General features: G+C 47.1%; 1 protein-coding gene across 1 annotated transcript; it reads left to right on the top strand.

Moving 5' to 3' along the window:
• The first annotated feature begins 211 nt into the window (after positions 1-211).
• Positions 212-15,443, top strand: LOC119389525 (leucine-rich repeat-containing protein 20). Its single transcript, XM_037656836.2, has 4 exons — positions 212-425; positions 10,951-11,094; positions 11,654-11,821; positions 12,852-15,443. Exons 1-4 carry the CDS (start codon positions 320-322, stop codon positions 13,025-13,027), a joined length of 594 nt encoding a protein of 197 aa, XP_037512764.1. The 5' UTR covers positions 212-319; the 3' UTR covers positions 13,028-15,443.
• The last annotated feature ends 3,842 nt before the right edge of the window (positions 15,444-19,285 follow it).

The raw sequence follows: 19,285 nt of genomic DNA, 5'->3' as shown, positions 1-19,285 counted from the left end.
GAAGATGAAGGGAGGAAAAAAAGAGATGGGCAAGGCCCTTCCAGGATCAGAGCCCCGGGTGTTTCGTCGTTGGCTTAGGTCCGAGGTCAGCTGATTGCGGTTTTCCGGAGGAAGAGGACGAGCGGGTTTTGGCCGCGGGTTTATATTTGGGCGAGCCCGGGGTGCGGAGTCAGAAAGCAAATCGTCGTCCCGTCAACACAGCAGCCACATTTTGGTGGCTCCGCGTTCGCTAGTGTTTTGCAAGACGCCGTTCGTCCGCTGTGTCTCTCACTAGACGTGCCTGATCTGTGCTAGCGTGTGCTTCGCCGGCTCTGAGAAAATGCCTCCCCCTTCACAGCAGCAGGTTGACATCGTCGGTGGCGCCGGTAAGGCAGTCATCAAGGTTGTTCATCGATGCACGGACGCCACAGAGAACCAGAATCTTGGTGAGTAAATATATACGACCCTTCCATTGACGGCAGTGGGCGCAAGCGCGTGTTCCGTTTGGGCTGTCCCGTTTATGTGCAGCCATCGCCCAAGTTTTTTGAAGCCGTGTCACTCAGAAGGCTTGCGGCGACGGAAGCACAATGCTATTTTTTTCGATAAGTGGACGTTCCTGCAATGTTCATTAGCGTATACGAGAGCCCTTACAGCGGTATGCGAACCTGAGCTACCAAAGATGGACGGTTGCTGGAAATGCCCCCGGTGACAGTGTCTAAAGATGTTCCGTGCTCCGTGTGACAAGCGCCACGAAAGTATTTGCATGCCTTTGTTTCATATCACAACTTATCGGATATTCAAGCATTCAAGAAACTCACATAAATGCGCTTACCGCACTTAGGTGGCGGTTGCGCACTTCACACAGCCGGCCATAGCTGGAGTGCGTTCAACCAAGGGAACACAACGTGAAAGAGACAGCCCGTGCTGTAGGTTTTCTTAGATAATTGAAGGAAGGTCCCTTGCACAAACAGGGCTGACACTGTTTCGTGCAAGCGATCCTCAGGCTGTGTGCCATGCGCTGGTCCTATACTAGGCTTCCAGGAAACAATGCTTACCTAGATCTGGTATTTATTTATTTACCTATTCACTTCAAGGCTGGAATTATGATGATATATGGTGTTTTGTAGCGCAAGGGCCATTTGATGGCCAAAGAGCGCCAGGTCATGTGACGAGGCTGGAAGGCGTTACAGAAGGGGGTGGGTAACAATGCACACAATCACAGAAAAAAATATGGGGTTGCTAAGAGCATTCAATAGCAGCTCTAAATGACGTGACATTGGTGAGTTGGGCAACAGAGGTGCCATTCGAGGGTGATCAGGTCTGCTTACACGGTAGCTTTGCTTCACAACCCTTACTGGTAGCTGATGTTTAGGGATCTCCATCGTATACAGTGGTTCATGCCCCACTCCCGGTACTGTTTTTACAGTGTTCAACGAGTCAGTAATATATGAACTACATTATTCAGTATCGAGTAGCCAAAGATGAGACAGTAGCCGATTGAGGGATTTTGAAATTAGGATGGTTGCACTTAAATTAGGTGCATATTTAAGAGGGAAATATTCAACACGGATTCAGAAAGTTGTTCACGCAAGTGCCCTTAGTAGCTAATGCAGGACATATCGTGCTTTTTTTCAATCGATCTCCTCCATGCCGTTTGTCCTTCACTAGCATCATGATTAGGCAGTGTGCCTGTTCACTAGGCGAATAGATAATCAAGAAATCGGTATTGACCTGTGCGTTACAAAAGTGTGTTTGAAAAGACGACTAGTGCACATCAGAGTGTGGAAAAGCCGGAAAGAATATTTATTAGGGGTGTGCGAATATCAAATTTTTCGAATACGAATCGAATACGAATATCCACCTTCGAATATCGAATCGAATATCGAATATCAAAAGAAAAATGCCCCCAACAATATTTTATTTAACGTGTAGCTATTTGAAAAAAAAAAAAAAACATTAACAGCCTGACTGGCAACACAACATACACTGCTATCTCCAGAACACAATGTCCAGGCTAGCACAATGCACATCATAATAGAAGCAAATATCACGGCGCAATGAAAGTAATGACTAGATGTTATCATGAAGAAATATGAGTTGCTCCACATGATCAGGCAGCAGGCGCTCCCTTCTAACAGAGACACCCCCCCCCCCTGCCACTGAAGAGGCACGCTCGCTTGGAACAGAAGTGGCTGGTATAGGGAGTTACATGGGGCAAAGCTTTGCCACACTAGGGTATCTGAAGGTGCCTACAGTCCGCCACCAGTCACATGGGTCACTGTCTTTCTTCAGAAGTGGTCCCGCATAGTGAACGAGTGGTAGTGCGGCACGTTACGGCCACATAATATTGAAAATGTACGGTTAAATGATCGCCAACAGCGCTGCACGTCGGAGATGCACCAGCAATAAATCATACGTATTGGGGCGCTAGTCGCAGGCAGATATCGTGCCTCCGTGTACTTACGCTGTTTCTCGCTCCTCTCGGGAACGTTTTTAGCTATACGAACGCAGCAGAAATGTGGAAGACGAGTTATTTTATGCATGATAATCGAATGGCATATTCGAATTTTTCGATTACTCGAAGTTATCGAATATTCGAAACTTTTCGAATACACGATTTTCGAATCGAATACGAATATTTCGAATGTAATATTCGACGATTATTCGAAACTTTCGAATATTCGCACACCCCTAATATTTATTCCTTAATCTGGCCCACTCTGATGACCCTTCCCGCTGGGCCAACAATGAAATAAATAAATGCCTGAACCTAGAAATACCTATAAATGCCTATAAATGAAACCCATAAATGCCTGAACAGCTACCCAGGCAGGGCTTACACCTGTCCTAGCCTTTTGAATGCGCTATCAGAGAAGTGTCATTCAGGGCAGTGAATTTCTGGTGGCCCTGAAGGGATACCGCTCTGCCATTTTTCAGCATCTGAAAATTACTGAGTGCACCTTGGCCTTGATATGTGCATTATCAATAGTTTGTGACATTTCATTTCGTACAGTCACTAGTTCTTAGGCAAAGATAAAGAACGACACATCATGTCACCAGAAGAGGCGGTGTAAACTTTGCTGCTCACACGAAGAGTGCTATATGGTGCCTTTCCGCACGCCGCAAAAGTTCATCCTGGTTCTCCTCTAAAAAGGTCGCTTTTTTATTCGGGAAGGAAAGCGCGCATACTCGTTATTTCAGTAGGCTTCAATGAATGGAAACAAACACAAACTATGATGGCGCTGTTTGAATGTTGATTGTGCACCGCTCGTAGAACAAAAAATATGGCTGCGTCGAACCAGTTGGCTTACCAAGCAGTTCCAACCCAGTGTCTGGCCACCTACTCTGTGGTCACGAAACACAGGTGTGAGAAGATGCGAGTTTGAATGGCACCGATGGTTTGGCGGAAGTAATTGTTTCGTTAACGGCACAATGTAATGTTGCACTAGATGCTCATAAAAGGGGGCCAAGTCTGCCGCTGTGCTTCATCAGGAAGTCTCTGGAAAGAATTCAATTATAAAAGTAACGTAACCCTGCTCCCAAGCAGAGGTTACGTCGCCCCTGTAAACGGGCTTAAGCTGTACTTCTCCGGAACACCGTTTTTTTGTGGTTGATGTCACCAGGTGCCGCCACAAACCCATCCTCTGGTACAAACGCTTAGAAATCCACATCACACGAGTGACGTCTCAAGAAAACGCCATGCCTGGAAATTGAAAAATTGGTGTGGCGGCGCGCTAATACCTGTTTAAAAGCTTATAAGTCACACACTTTATGCACAGGGACTGAATCGGCCTGCTTATAATTAGATCGACACACGCTACCTCTTCGATGTAAAGAATTGACATCGTTTCAGGGTACCTGGAATTCTGCGTTATGAATGCGGTAATTTTCATTTCGAACAAGCACGCAATTGACTGCGCATGCCTCAAAGAAAGAATGTGAAGAATGTCGCCCAAGTAATTCCGGCAGCGTATGACGCTTCTTGCCGGGTACAGTAGTAAAGGAAGAACTTTAAGTGCGTCCTTGCATATTCGTAGTACAGTCCACACTAGACTGCGAGTTCACAAACAGCAACGCCACCGTGTGTTTGTAAAGGGTGCTTGCATTCTCCTATTCTTTCATTCTATGCCGAACCCAAAAGTTGAGTAATCTCATATGTTCGCAAAATAGCACGGAGAGAATCGACATCACTTCTGTTTCCTGCAGAATATGTGCTTACAGTGCGCTGAAGGAAAGAAAGCAAGCATGCATAGGAAACTTATGAAGGCAGAATAAAGTAATAAAACAAATTAACATTCATTGCTGCTGACATAATTCGAAAGCGAATTTTTGTTTCTCGCTGCTATTGAGGCTCTTTTCTACGCATGTTGTTGGAAGAGTAATGCTTGCGTACGGTAATAAAGACAAGTTATACTCTCAAGTAGCCTTTTGTTTCAGGTTCACCCTATACATGTAAAAACTCGCTTCCTCTTGTGGGCGTCTTCCTGCTCTTTTCTACTGTACAAGGGGTAGTGCACTGCGCTAACACCAACTCCGTTGCTGGTGGGCCCCGGTATTGCACAATCTCCGGCATGCACCCTTATTTTGTGATGAAGCACGGCGATGACACGAAAAATCAATGCACCATGTTTTCACTTGGACTGCCTTACTTCACTCCAATATCCTGGCTGCATAATGACAATCATTGTGGCCCTACTTACCGTGCCAACATTTAGCGGGTGTATCGACCTTGTCTGTTTGTGCTGCTTTCACAGTGACGATGTCGTCGAACTTCCTCAGAGAACTTCCTCAGAGACCACATAAGTCTTGTCCGTTTCGTTTAGGGGCGGTGCCAGGCAGCACGGGCGTAGCTTAAAGTGACACGGAGGACCCACTTGGGGCAGGGCTGTCCCACTTCATACATTGTACGATTTCGGAATTTCTGTATTCAAGAACACGCTAATTCGCTCGTTCTGCGCAATACAGGTGCTTAGCATCGTATATTAGCTTGGTACAACACATGATGCCGCACAAGGAAACCTGAAGTTTCATAAAACTGCTAAATTTTTTTCGCATGGGACTGTTTCATCCATCCCCTGAATGCTATTATTGTAATCAACGAGGCACCGTAAAGCCCTTCTCTATAAAATGCCTTAGGCATGAAAGGAATTCTGAAAAGCCCTCTTCGGCAACTAGGGATGGGGTGCTATGCAGGAGAGACCGAGCTTCCTGTGAACACGAGTTTGCTCCGAGCTCGTACTACAGTGGTCATGACAGGAAGGCAGTGCGGAGCGCGCGAAAGCAGCGTTGTGAAAATAAGTCACAGTTTCTCCGCAAGGGCGAAGCAATGAATGCGATAGCTACAAATTGAAATGTCACGCGAAGAGCGGCAAGCAGCTCGAAACTTGCAGCGCGCTGCGCAAGCACAAAAAAAGCACGAAATAGACACACACAGGACGAGCGCGGACTAACAACTGTCACAGTTGTTACTTCTTTGTGTTTCAGCAGCGTGCTTCATTCGCAAACGCGGCCGCAGCAGCGAGCTAAAGGACGTTCGTGCACTCTGTAATTTCAATTACTTTCCGGTGAAAGCAGAAGACGAACAAACCGCGCCCACCACGAGATAAGCGCGCGCGTGGGCGACTGCGCTCTGTATAAGGTAAAGTACAGGTGTTAGTGGAGCACGCGCATCGCAACCCCCTCTGCGGTTGTGGCCCTCTAGCGGTCTTCTATCAAACTAGAGCACGCGCCGGCGTGGAGCGAGCACCGCATGCTACAGTTGGCTATGCTATATGTGGTTTTGCCTACGTTATTATCATCATCAAGGCACTCGAAGAACAAGAGGAAGAAGACTTCTCTATCGCACGAGCGTGCGCATGCTACAGTTGGCTATGCTATATGTGTTTTCGCCTGCCTTAATATCATCATCAAGGCGCTCGAAGGACAATAGGAAGAAGACTTCTCTTTCGCGCGAGCTGCGCGCGAGCGTGCGCATGCTACTGTTGGCTATGCTATATGTGGTTTTGCCTGCGTTAATGTTATCATCAAGGCGCTCGAAGAACAAGAGGAAGAAGACTTTTCTATCGCGCGAGCTGCGCCTGTAGTGGTCGCCTCTGGAACTAAGGTTACGCGTACGGCGCGGGACTTCGCCCCAGCTTAAGAACCTGGCGAGCCAGCTCCTAAAACCAGCCGAGGGCGTCCCTATAATTGCTACGCAATAAAACGGCTTCAAAAACGCACATGTTTTCACCAACGCATGTACGGCGTTTGCGGGTGTTTGGAAAGGAACAGCGCGTGCGAACGCATCAGTGCCGCCACTCAGCCAACGTTTCAACAGTGCAGCAATGTCAGTGTGAGTGTCGCACTATCTCTTGGCCAAGTGGACGTCGCGCCTCCCACAGGCGTGCTGGTGGGCGGTTATCCTGTTTCGGGCGAGTTCTTTCGTTTCACCTGGAGCATGGAAAGTTCCCATCGAAGACAAGGGCGCGCACAAAGCACCCTCATACAGCTTCTTTCATTTCAATCGATTATAAAGTAAACTATTATGTTACGGCAAATATTATGGAGTTACGTCGCAGCTCATAGCTGAATCGGGCCGCTCGTTGGCGTTGCGGTGTGAGTAGTGCGGCTCGCAAGAGAAAACGTGGAGGACGGGTCCGAGCCTTGCCGTGGGCGCCTGTCAATTAGGTCCTACTTAACACGGTATTGAATATACTTGTCTGAATAATTATGGTCTTAGTTAACATGACCTTAATTTGATAAGGCTGCACTAGCAATGTCATAATTAGTATGCAAGCAATTAGCATAGTTTTAATGAGCACTATGCGGGTTAGGAATGTCCTGATTTGCTCGGTCGTGTTAGCGTCTTAATTAGCATGGTCTTAATAAGCCCGGCTTTAGCATGACACGGCTTCATTAGGGTGGTCTTAGTTAGCCCAGTCCTAATTGGTATGTTCTCAGGAAGACGTGGCTTAATAAGCTCGCTCTCAGCACGACTTGGCTTAATTAGGTTGGTCATAGCATGTCTTAGTTTAATTAGCCAGGTCTAACATTTCGCTAATTAGCTACTCAGCCGGGCGCACGTGTTCGGGGAGCGAGCAGAAGATGAAGAAGAGGACTAAAAGAGGGCGCGCCGGCCAAGCATCGCGCTAGGAGGTAGAGGACGATCGTGATGATGATGATGATATATGTGGCCTCGGCGATTAGGTCCGGCCGCGTGCTGTTGAAAGGGGTTCGGCTGGAGCTAATCTCGGAGGCTACGGTACTAATTATTCTAAAGAATATTTAGTGCAAGAATTAAACGCTCGAAAATGAATTTAAACAGGCAGTGCTTCTAAAAAGTACTAATACTAAAAAAATTCTTACTTTCTTGCATGGGTGCACTTCTACACTTAGTCTAACGACAAACAAGTCAAAGAAGATGCCGCTGGTGTGAAGACGCCACTCACCTTCGTCGACCGCCCTTGACGTGACGCCGTGTTCCATCGTAACCAATAGAACGCTAAGAGCCGGATTTGACCTTTTCGTACTATTAGTTCGTTCCAAAGGGGGCGTCGCGAGAGCTCAGAGAGATTCCGAGTTGCGCCAAACTCTGGCCATCCTGCATAGCATCCCTTTACTCAATGAGGGCATCGGCACTTGGTTACTGGAACAAGGACATATGTGACGCCATATTACATTTGATAAACATATATCAGTGACTTGTATGCTAATATGTGTCCTTCTTTCGAAAGGAAATTGTAGATTTCTCCCAAGTTTAATGTATCACCTAAAATGCTCTAACAAAACTAGTAAAACAAGTGGGACTCTTTCATTGTCGCTATTCCATAAAGAAAAAAAAAAAGCCACTGTTCCATCTCTTCATTTGTTTTCCTAATAGACTTTTAGCTTTCGTCTTTTTCTCCCGTGTAGCACTTCCAGAACGAGCCAACTAAGAAAATAAAAAGATTCCCTGTAACGGTTTTGCGCCAAATGAGTAGTAGAGAGAAAACACTGCTGAACGTTGCGTGGTTGCAGCTGTGCCAGGACACTTCGCTTGAGGGTCACGGGGAGGCCGTAGTGACGCGCAATGCACCGTTGAGCAACAATTTCACCAGACATGCACACCTGGTAGTGGTAAATGGTGCCGAAACCGCTCAAGCAATATCGTCTTGGCAAGGAGTGAAGAAAGGAAAAAGCCCCGGGAGCGCACCGGAAATGCGACGTGCCAGCAAGGCTCTCGCGCGCTCGCGTCAGTCAGGAGCGCGCCGCTTGCGTTTCGGGCACCGGTTCAAGAACATTTTTCTTTCTCGCCTCGCAACCACGAGACCCTGACTGCGCAACTCCGACACGCGCTGCGCCACAGCCTCGGTGGTTGCTGTGCTCAGAGTCGTTTGCTCAAGTACTGCGTGTGGTTCCAATTTTTGTCAACTCCTTTCTTTAGCGGATATATGCCATCGCTGGCTGAAGAACCACGCGGTCTAAACAAAACGCAAGGCGCTCGCAAACGATCACATGAAAACGAATGGATGTGCGCATATTGGTGCGTATTTTGTTTTTTAATAACGTTGAGGGAAGAGCTCGAAGAAAGTCGGTCTTGAGGCGCGTGTTTCGAAAGCACCGTTCTAAAATAAGCGTCGTGTTGCTCGACCACGGAGCGATGGACAGACGCCAATGCTGTGGCATGCTGGTTGCGTGCTCTTCAAGTACACTAGAATGGAAATTGCTGGCCATACGTTTGTGGCACAACGCTACAAATAAATCCACACGAATTTCTTCGAAATAAGAGCTTTTTAATGGACGTACGATTCTTGCCAATATGGGTCTAAGAACATTTTCACTTGGGTTGACGAAGGTTTTCCTTCTGAAGAATCCGTTTGTTAGCAGCGTCTCGGCCCTTCATCCACTTCCGCAGAATTGGCTTAGCAGAACGCCAAAATTCTTAGTTTTGTGTCCCTAACGAGTTCCAAGTGAAGTTGTTGGATAAGGAACGCCGCTAGAGCCGACGTTTTGGTTAGCGGACTTTTCTTCGTCAAGGCAGATCAACGATTGTTCAGAGACCAGCTTCTAGGGCGCTTGAGTAGTACTGAAAGGAAATTCTCATGCTACGGGACACTGTTTAATTTGCGCGTGCATTGAAAAGTTGGGGCTGAAATAGTAAGGAAGAAGCCAGTAGTGCAGTTGTGCAGATTAATTTTGGGCAACTAAGGTTCTTTAATGTGCCCCCAAAGCGCGCACATTTTTCTTTCCTCCCACATGGGAATGCCGCCGCGACTTTTCATTCAGCAGCACGACATCACAGCTACTAAGGTACCGCGGCTGCATTTACGAAATGTTGTACTATTGGACAAAAAGTGAATAATTCATGCGCAGTGCAAGTAACGGCGACTAATTTTTGCCCGTTAGCTGGACTATTATAGCTTCCATTCGATGATGCCACGAAGACTTATCCTGGAGTAATTCGTGAACGCTAAAAAACATCTTCCTATAGCTAACTTGGTAGATCAGAATTGATGTAGTTGTGGTTTTAGTTGCGATGATAGCTGTGATTTTAGAGGGACACATATGCTACTGTAGCGAGACAGACGTGAAGGCGTGGCCGTGTCGTTGTCTCGCCACTTTATTAGAAGTCTCAGCGGGGCTGCGGCGGCTGCAGGCATCCAGACCGCCAGGAGAGCGCTTTTCTCTGGTTCGCGCCTCGAGCTCTTTCAGTAAGCTGCGCGAGAAGCGTGGTAGTGGCAGAATGATGATGATGACGCTGCACTATTGTTGAAGATAAAATCTTCGCGCACCAGGGTAATTTCAGGCAAGCGAATCCGATTTCACTCGGGGAAACGGCCCAGAAAGGAGACTCGGACTGCATACGAGAGACGCATGAGCGTTGCTGGCTGAAAATTCAGCTCCACATTATCAAAAGCGATCACCATTGCTATCCGTCCCAGGTTCATAGGTAGCATGGAGTATCGCTGCATGAAGGCACCCCTTTGAAAGCCAAATTTTCGTTTGACCTCCTCGCCCATACTCATACACAATAGTAGTGATGTAATCCAAAAATGCATTTCTCAAGTTTTCTCCAACACCCCAGGAAAAGCTGACACTACTTGGGGCTTATTTTGACCTAAGTATTTTGCTTGCGTTCCTCCTTTCGACGCGACGCGCCCAGTACTTCCTGATCCAAACGCATTGCCAAATGAAATTCTTGAAAGTACGTAGAGCTGAGTTTTTAGTAAATAGAGCCATAGCGACGACGATAGATGTTTGGGGACAGGATGCGCACGAAAAGGCACAAGCTACCTTAGAGTGAAGCTTTAGAAAAGGGGGCACTTCACTGACCACTTCTGCTCCACGGCCCATCTCACAAAAGGCAGTCGTTGACGAGGTATTTGCGGCGCGATTGGATGCAGTCAAGTCATACTTGTCTCTCCAATGATTAAGCAATCATTCCTCTCTCGTGAACGGTGTTTTAGAGGTCAAGTCTTTTTTTGGAAGCAGAATAACGTCCCCACCCTCCCCTCGTTTCACTGCTCTAAGAGGCAACGCTTGCGTTTATCACTATTAGTCGCTGATGTACAACCAGCGCAGCTCTAAACATGAGAACACCTGTCTTTCCCAGTCTCTGCGGCACGTGCGCTTGTTTTTCCGCTCTATTGGGGGTGGTGAGCTACCAAGGAAAGCAGTTGTCGACATGCCAGCTCGATAGATCGGCCAGTGTTGATTGCCACATTGTTCGAATATAAGCAGGAGTCGAATGGAGGTGATCACGAGGGGCCTGACAGCTGACCTGCAGGTTCTTCAGAAAATTGCGGCTAGGAAAAAAAAAGGCGTCGTAAGGAACGTGTACGCGGCATAGTTTCCCGCGAGTGTTGCAAGGAAGATGTCATATTTGTCGTAATATTTGGAGAGCAATAACTGCTAATACACAATATTCCGAATCTTTGGGGAAAACATTGGAATGTGCGCTTTGGTAGGCTGACTGAAGAATGATGGTAATTTGACTTTGCTACGTCCGTACAGATCTCTCCGAGTGCCAGCTGATGTCGTTCCCGGATGCCATCTTTCATCTAATGAGGAACACTCGCGTTCTGGCCTGTGACCTCTCCGGCAACGTGCTCCGCAAGATTCCGCCTAAGCTGCCGCTCAAGTTCACCCACATCACTGGTGCGTGCGCATGCGCAAGGCAGTGTACTTTGCTTGCCTGTGGATGCTGTTGTTTGCAGTATGAGCCTACCAACAGTGCCTGAGTCAGTAATAAGGTGACTAGGAAACGTGGCTGTTTGCATCTGTTATGCTCCACCAAATTTATTTTTCCATGGAGAATTATATTACTTGCTTGTCAACATTTTTCGCTATTATTCACAGGGTAACAATATGTGTTACAACTCGCACAGTAATTCAACGCAGTCCATAATATTCCTTGAAGGAAACACAAATTTAAACGATTTTTAGCAGGCTTTCTTTGTATAGCAAGCGTAGTGCGGAAGTGTCTTTTGATCGCTCTGGAGCTCTCCAAGATTTAGAAAAAAAGCTCATCAATCAGGCCATGACGACTGTAGTCATGGCCATGACAATATTCTTGAAACAATTCACTCAGAGAAAGCAGTTATTGGTGTGCCATGTAGAAACAACGGAAGCTTTTCGTCGAATAACCTTTAGCTCTAAGTTTACATTGCATGTTTGTGCTGCTGACGCGGACCTTTCCCATCCCATGCGTGCGCAGAATTGAACTTGTCTCACAACCGGCTGAGCAGCCTGCCAGAAGAGCTGAAGGAAATGCCAGAGCTTCGGCGGCTAGACATATCGTACAACGACTACATGTCCATGCCATGGGTCATATTCCGCCTTCCGAGGCTTACATACCTTGATGCCCGCAAGAACTACATCTCCGGTGAGACCCCGTGATGTTGCCTCCTCGAAAAATGCTTGGCGCCACTACGTACAGGCATTAGCCTAGTTTCAGGGTAAGCGCATGTTGTGGTTCATAATTCATGGAAGCACATGACAGCGAAGTAGACAAGTCTTGTTTACGTTGGCTTCGTTGGTCTTTGTTAGTTCTATTTTCATATCTACATATCAAACCGTTAGCATAGCAGCGTACGTTGTTGACGATAGTTGAACACACGGCTGATGACAACTACACTGCCTTGGCATAGTATACACGAGCACAGGGATTCGCGAGAAATATTCTAACATACTTTTCATAAGTATCAAGGAGAAAATGCGGAAAGCACGGGTCTTGTGGAAGACCTTGTGGTATCTCACGTCCAAATCACGATAATTACCACGCAGGTGAACTCTGTAGACATAGAAATGGGCATAGCTGATGCCATCTGTGCTTCATTTGCTGCTTTCATTACTCTGTTGCATCACGATTATCTCACGATAATCAGATATTCTGCAGCAGGAGGCCACATACTAATTTCCACAATGTTGGGATTCTTAACGCATACAGCAAGCGCACAAGAGTTGTTGCCTACATCACAGAGCGAGTGACAAAGCCCCACAGAGAATTAAACAAATGGGGCCTTGAGGGAAAAGAAAGCGATAGGGCCATTTTGGCAGGCCTGGAGCAATGGATGGGTGCCTGTCAGCTACGACCGAGTATTTGCGGCACTTGATATCACACTTTTGCAACACAAGCATCATCTGACTTGTGAATATGAGCCTGATAACACTGTGAGGCTAGGACCTGTTGGACAATCATTCGTAGTCGAGACTGCGCGGAGGTGAACCAGCGGGTGATGAGAGGCAAATGAATTGCAGAAGCGTGGTAAGCTGAGCCAGAGATGAGAAAGAGACGGCGCCTGTTTGTCTCTTTGGTGTTTGGTCGTTCTTTGCGCTTTTCCGCATTGAAAAAATGCCCTATGTGAAGTGCTTTGAAAAAGAGCGCCGTATGCGCCCCCCCCCCCCCATTGCAGACGTGGAAGCGCCCCGGCTGCGTTCTGTGAGCACCCTGCGCGAGGTTCACTTGGAGGAGAACCCTTTGTCTGAGGATGCCTGCCGCCGACTGGAGAACATCTCGCAGATGGTGATCCACGTGACGCCTCCTGGCTCCTCCGACTCGGATGACGAATCCTCGTGCGACGAGAATTGATGCCCTCTCGCCAGCCGTGTGTGGCCCTTCGCGGCGTCATACTGGGACCTGTTGATGTGTGCTCCGGAAGTGGTCTCATGTGCCAACATTGTGATATTGCGGACTCTCGTAACGACACCTTCCGCACACAGCCTTGTCTTAGATGTGTGGCCACTAATTTTCACCGTGAAAAAATTCCAGACACTTCGTGAAGGGCCGTGCTTGGCTAGACAGCTGTGTCAGCGAAGGAATGGTGGACGCCATTGAGGAGAAAACGGCGTCACTAAGTGGCTTTCATTGTCGTGTGTGGTGTGTACACTAGCGTAATTTGTGCCGTATTCGCGCCCATGGGCTCCGTGTAACCGCTTATCAATGTGCTGAAAAAAATTCCAGCTCAAGCCCGATACCTGAGAGCAAGCATGCGTGCATTTCTTCCTCGATGGACGTAGAAGAAAAAATGGAGTCACGTTAGTCCGGCGCAGTGTAGCTCTGGAAATATGCTCTGGCAAATGACCTTACTCTCCACGTTTCTCGCGTCCACTTGTCCAATGCGAACAAAGAGCGCCTTCAAGTCGTAGACCTAAGCAGCAGAGGGCCGCAGCTCGGCGCGGCTATATGTTGGGCCGACTAGTCCTAATAAGCTACAAGGTACGAAACAATTAGTAATCGACGCAGGAGAAGTTAAAAAATATAACTGTTTGATTTAGAGATGAAAGAAACAAACACGTTGCATCAAGTTAGGTGATTGGTATTGTTCTGCACTAATTCTATCGTTGTGATATCTCTCTTTGACTTTTCAACGCAAGCGACAGGTGCAGTCTACACTCATTGCACGTTTATGGCACATGTCAGCAGGGATGAAATAGCTACATGAAGAATACATATCAAAGACTGCTTCAAAAGAAAATGGAATGCAGTAAATACCGTAAAGCAAAAAAGCGTTTTAGAGGCTGGTTTGGTCAGCCATGAGCACATTCTATAACTAACAACTCGGCCATCAGTCCACAGAAGGGCATTGTATATATGTTCGTAGAGGCACTAGAACTTCTCTGTACATACAGATACTTATTTTGCATACCATGTCAATAAATACTGAGAGCTTTGTTCGGCGCATATGGGGTGCATGCGCTTATTGGATATATTGTCGACGGTTGCCTTCGTTAGCACGTTTTGTTTAAGAATGGCACACTGCTAGGCTCCACTACACCCAGCATACATAAGCTGTACTGAGATTTTCTTAACGAGACAGATTCGCGTAGTTAATCTAAAAAAGCTCAATATTTTGCGGGCTTTTCGGAGATAATTTCATGCATGGGGTCATAGTGCTCCTACTGTAAACTCGATGTTTTTATGACTGTAGTGTTCAATACCTCAATCTGATAGTAATTGCGATGAACTTTTACAAAAGGAGGTGTACATCGCGACAGCGCTTCTAAATACTACGAAAAGTTTAGAATATGAGAAAGAAAGCCGTACGCGTCTTATAAGTGTACGGTGGGAATTCTACGTGGTTGGAATGACTCACGATGCCTTTTTATTTAAAAAACAACGAATCGATAACCACAGCAGTATCTAAAAGGCAAAATGATAGCATTCGCCATGTCAAATCACGACAAAAGCGCACCTTAGCTACATTATTGTACATAGGAGCACAAGGCTCGCCGGACGTCATTCCATGTCACAGTAAACAGCCGAGTGTCTGTGACGAGCAGCTCGTCTTTGGAAGGCATTGTACTGTGCTGCACTGCGAGTGACGTAAGTCATGGCCAACTATGTTGTGATCATTGTGTTGTACTGTGCGCGCGCTCAGCGGACAGATATGTGTTTGTCGCGTAGTGCAGTCATATGTGTGCTGCCGCAAGCCGTTGAGAGTAAGTTAATGGTTGTAAAAAAAAAAAACAAGGTGCAGAGCTGAAATACTTTGGACTAGATTGCTGCATGAAGGCTGTGGTGAACATGGCAGCACCACCACAGCTGTTGGTGGCAATGCTAAAGGCACCCTCATGTCATGTGACCTAGCGAGGAGCTTACTCGGAGTGAGTTATTTAGTCAACTATGCTATGCAATGTAAAAAGGTTAAAGCATGGCACACATCCTTGGCGTCGCAGTGTGCACCATTATAAGACAGAGAGCTGCTCTACTTGCCGTGTTCAGCCCACTTGGTTCTTTACGGTTTTCTCGCGAGGAAATACTCAGAGACAGCAGGTTGCAGGAGGCACAAGTCATGTATTTCGTGTTGAGTAGTTACCATTGGCGTGTGAATTTTATAGTTGCGTTATCTTCTTTCTGTGTTCGCTGTACAATCAGTCCTGACTGCGTTCAGCTTTGTATGATAGTAATGAGGATGATGGTGATCGCAGCGACCCATTTGACAGAAATGCCTGGAGTGATATGAGACTGCGAGTGCAATAAATGGGTAATTCATGTTTTTACAGAATGTTGCTGTGCATTTTTTTGCCTCTCGACGGAGAGGAACAAACATGTAGACTAAGAGAAGCGCCGTGCGCTCGCCCAAAGGACTTTGCAGGTACTCCACAAGGAAGGAGTACCTCACTTGGAAAATATACTCGAACCATCACTACGGCAAAAAGAAATTGAATCACCCGAACAGCTCTGAAAAACCTAATTCAAGGCCTGCTATGATGCTTCATCTCTAGAGCAGAAACACACTGTCCATGTCTGATTTCTCTCTTAGAAAACAAAACACTCAAAAGGGAGTCACTGGCGTGCGACTAGATCTACCTTCCGACACTCTCTTTAGCTTCCCGGTAGGGACGCAACAAGATCCGCTCATCAGCACAAAAGCAAACGAATCCCACGATGTGCAAATAAGTCAGCATGGCGCCTTGTGGCCGTTGTCTGCACTAATAACTCTTGCGGATATATTCAACTAAGCGTCCAGCGCTGTGCTTCACTGCTTGCGATCAACTTGCAGTTCGCTGGTGGTTTGGCTTGCAAAGAAAGTGACATGCCGATAATTATCTATTCAGACTGCAGAATGTGGTCGTAAAATGCCGAAGCCTGCATATATTGAGCAGTGGCTACGATAAGGCTGAGTCAGCACGTCCGAACATTTACTAATGCGCAGGCTTCTTCAAGAGCTAAAGTTTCGCCTTGATAACAGAACATTCACAATGATAACGTCTGACAGTGATAGCGGTGACAACCGTACGAGAAGTGTTAGTGCATTTGTACGGCTGCACGTATTGCGGCAGACATTTGCCCTCTAATGGAACGAATGGGCGACATATCGCAGGCACACAGGCAGTAAGGAACAGGTCTTACACGACGGCTGCCCAACACACATGTTATAACACTTTAGGTCCAGACACCGCAGACCAGTTATTAAAGGCAACGCGTAGCCTCTCACACTTGAACATGTTGGGCAAAAGACCACGGCACAAGAAGGAACAGGAAGAGCAGACGATCTCATTTGTTGGATAACAGAACATTCACAATGATAACGTCTGACAGTGATAGCGGTGACAACCATACGAGAAGTGTTAGTGCATTTGTACGGCAGCACGTATTGCGGCAGACATTTGCCCTCTAATGGAACGAATGGGCGACATATCGCAGGCACACAGGCAGTAAGAAACAGGTCTTACTCGACGGCTGCCCAACACACATGTTATAACACTTTAGGTCCAGACACCGCAGACCAGTTATTAAAGGCAACGCGTAGCCTCTCACACTTGAACATGTTGGGCAAAAGACCACGGCACAAGAAGGAACAGGAAGAGCAGACGATCTCATTTGTTGGATAACAGAACATTCACAATGATAACGTCTGACAGTGATAGCGGTGACAACCATACGAGAAGTGTTAGTGCATTTGTACGGCAGCACGTATTGCGGCAGACATTTGCCCTCTAATGGAACGAATGGGCGACATATCGCAGGCACACAGGCAGTAAGAAACAGGTCTTACTCGACGGCTGCCCAACACACATGTTATAACACTTTAGGTCCAGACACCGCAGACCAGTTATTAAAGGCAACGCGTAGCCTCTCACACTTGAACATGTTGGGCAAAAGACCACGGCACAAGAAGGAACAGGAGGAGCAGACGATCTCATTTGTTGGATAACAGAACATTCACAATGACAACGTCTGACAGTGATAGCGGTGACAACCATACGAGAAGTGTTAGTGCATTTGTACGGCAGCACGTATTGCGGCAGACATTTGCCCTCTAATGGAACGGATGGGCGACATATCGCAGGCACACAGGCAGTAAGAAACAGGTCTTACTCGACGGCTGCCCAACACACATGTTATAACACTTTAGGTCCAGACACCGCAGACCAGTTATTAAAGGCAACGCGTAGCCTCTCACACTTGAACATGTTGGGCAAAAGACCACGGCAAAAGAAGGAACAGCAAGAGCAGACGATCTCATTTGTTGGATAACAGAACATTCACAATGATAACGTCTGACAGTGATAGCGGTGACAACCATACGAGAAGTGTTAGTGCATTTGTACGGCAGCACGTATTGCGGCAGACATTTGCCCTCTAATGGAACGAATGGGCGACATATCGCAGGCACACAGGCAGTAAGAAACAGGTCTTACTCGACGGCTGCCCAACACACATGTTATAACACTTTAGGTCCAGACACCGCAGACCAGTTATTAAAGGCAACGCGTAGCCTCTCACACTTGAACATGTTGGGCAAAAGACCAAGGCACAAGAAGGAACAGGAAGAGCAGACGATCTCATTTGTTGGATAACAGAACATTCACAATGATAACGTCTGACAGTGATAGCGGTGACAACCATACGAGAAGTGTTAGTGCATTTGTACGGCAGCACGTATTGCGGCAGACATTTGCCCTCTAATGGAACGAATGGGCGACATATCGCAGGCACACAGGCAGTAAGAAACAGGTCTTACTCGACGGCTGCCCAACACACATGTTATAACACTTTAGGTCCAGACACCGCAGACCAGTTATTAAAGGCAACGCGTAGCCTCTCACAATTGAACATGTTGGGCAAAAGACCACGGCACAAGAGGAACAGGAAGAGCAGACGATCTCATTTGTTGGATAACAGAACATTCACAATGATAACGTCTGACAGTGATAGCGGTGACAACCATACGAGAAGTGTTAGTGCATTTGTACGGCAGCACGTATTGCGGCAGACATTTGCCCTCTAATGGAACGAATGGGCGACATATCGCAGGCACACAGGCAGTAAGAAACAGGTCTTACTCGACGGCTGCCCAACACACATGTTATAACACTTTAGGTCCAGACACCGCAGACCAGTTATTAAAGGCAACGCGTAGCCCCTCACACTTGAACATGTTGGGCAAAAGACCACGGCACAAGAAGGAACAGGAAGAGCAGACGATCTCATTTGTTGGATAACAGAACATTCACAATGATAACGTCTGACAGTGATAGCGGTGACAACCATACGAGAAGTGTTAGTGCATTTGTACGGCTGCACGTATTGCGGCAGACATTTGCTCTCTAATGTTTGTGAAGCGCTTTTGAAAGATACGTCAGAAGCTGACAAGCTAAGTTGTAGAGAGTTTCAAAAGAACGGTCCCACGTGTGTCAGCCAGCCGAATCTTGACCCCTGTGAATTGGCTTTTCCTGCAGAGAACCTGACACCTCCTGTTTCCTCAGCGTAAAAGCTTCAGGCAGAAAATGCGTCACATGCGCTTAAGCTTTAGATTTTACCGTTTTTTAACTGCGTCGCACTTTTCTTGTTCAATTTTATTTCCAGGGCCGACTAAGGAGCTTTTGGTGTTCTTATAATTTATCGTTCTGGGAGAGGGACGAGGTACGTGATGATGTGCTTTTGGGATCAGCGCCGATTGCTAAGTACGCGGGGATCTCTGAGAATAAATTATAGTTTGAAGTAAATAGCTCTCGTCTGGCCTACCTGCTCCATTTTGTATCCTTGTCTTCTGGGCTACTTGTTCATGTATGAATTCCCACAAACTAGCCCAAATTCTCGCAAGCGTAGCCTCTTGCTTTGACGGGTCGCCGAAACAGTGACAGCCCCCCAACAACATATGTGCGCGCAACCAATATTAGCGTTTTTTAGCCTGTCCGGTATTCCCTTATGGTATTAGCCCCGAGAACGAGCACTGGCGGCGCGGCAGTCGCGGCGATGTGACGTCACGGCAAGGACTCTCTTGCCCCGCGGCCGAGTATCGCCTTTTCGTTGGTTTCACCGCGTTCTCCAAGACATAAGGTGCTAAAAAAATTTACGCTAATGGTCCTGACTTTATCACAACCTGGCATAGACTCCGCG

Source organism: Rhipicephalus sanguineus, chromosome 1 (genome assembly GCF_013339695.2).
Source record: "Rhipicephalus sanguineus isolate Rsan-2018 chromosome 1, BIME_Rsan_1.4, whole genome shotgun sequence".
In the NCBI taxonomy this organism is placed as follows: domain Eukaryota; kingdom Metazoa; phylum Arthropoda; class Arachnida; order Ixodida; family Ixodidae; genus Rhipicephalus; species Rhipicephalus sanguineus.
This window is presented reverse-complemented; position numbering and strand designations above follow the sequence as displayed.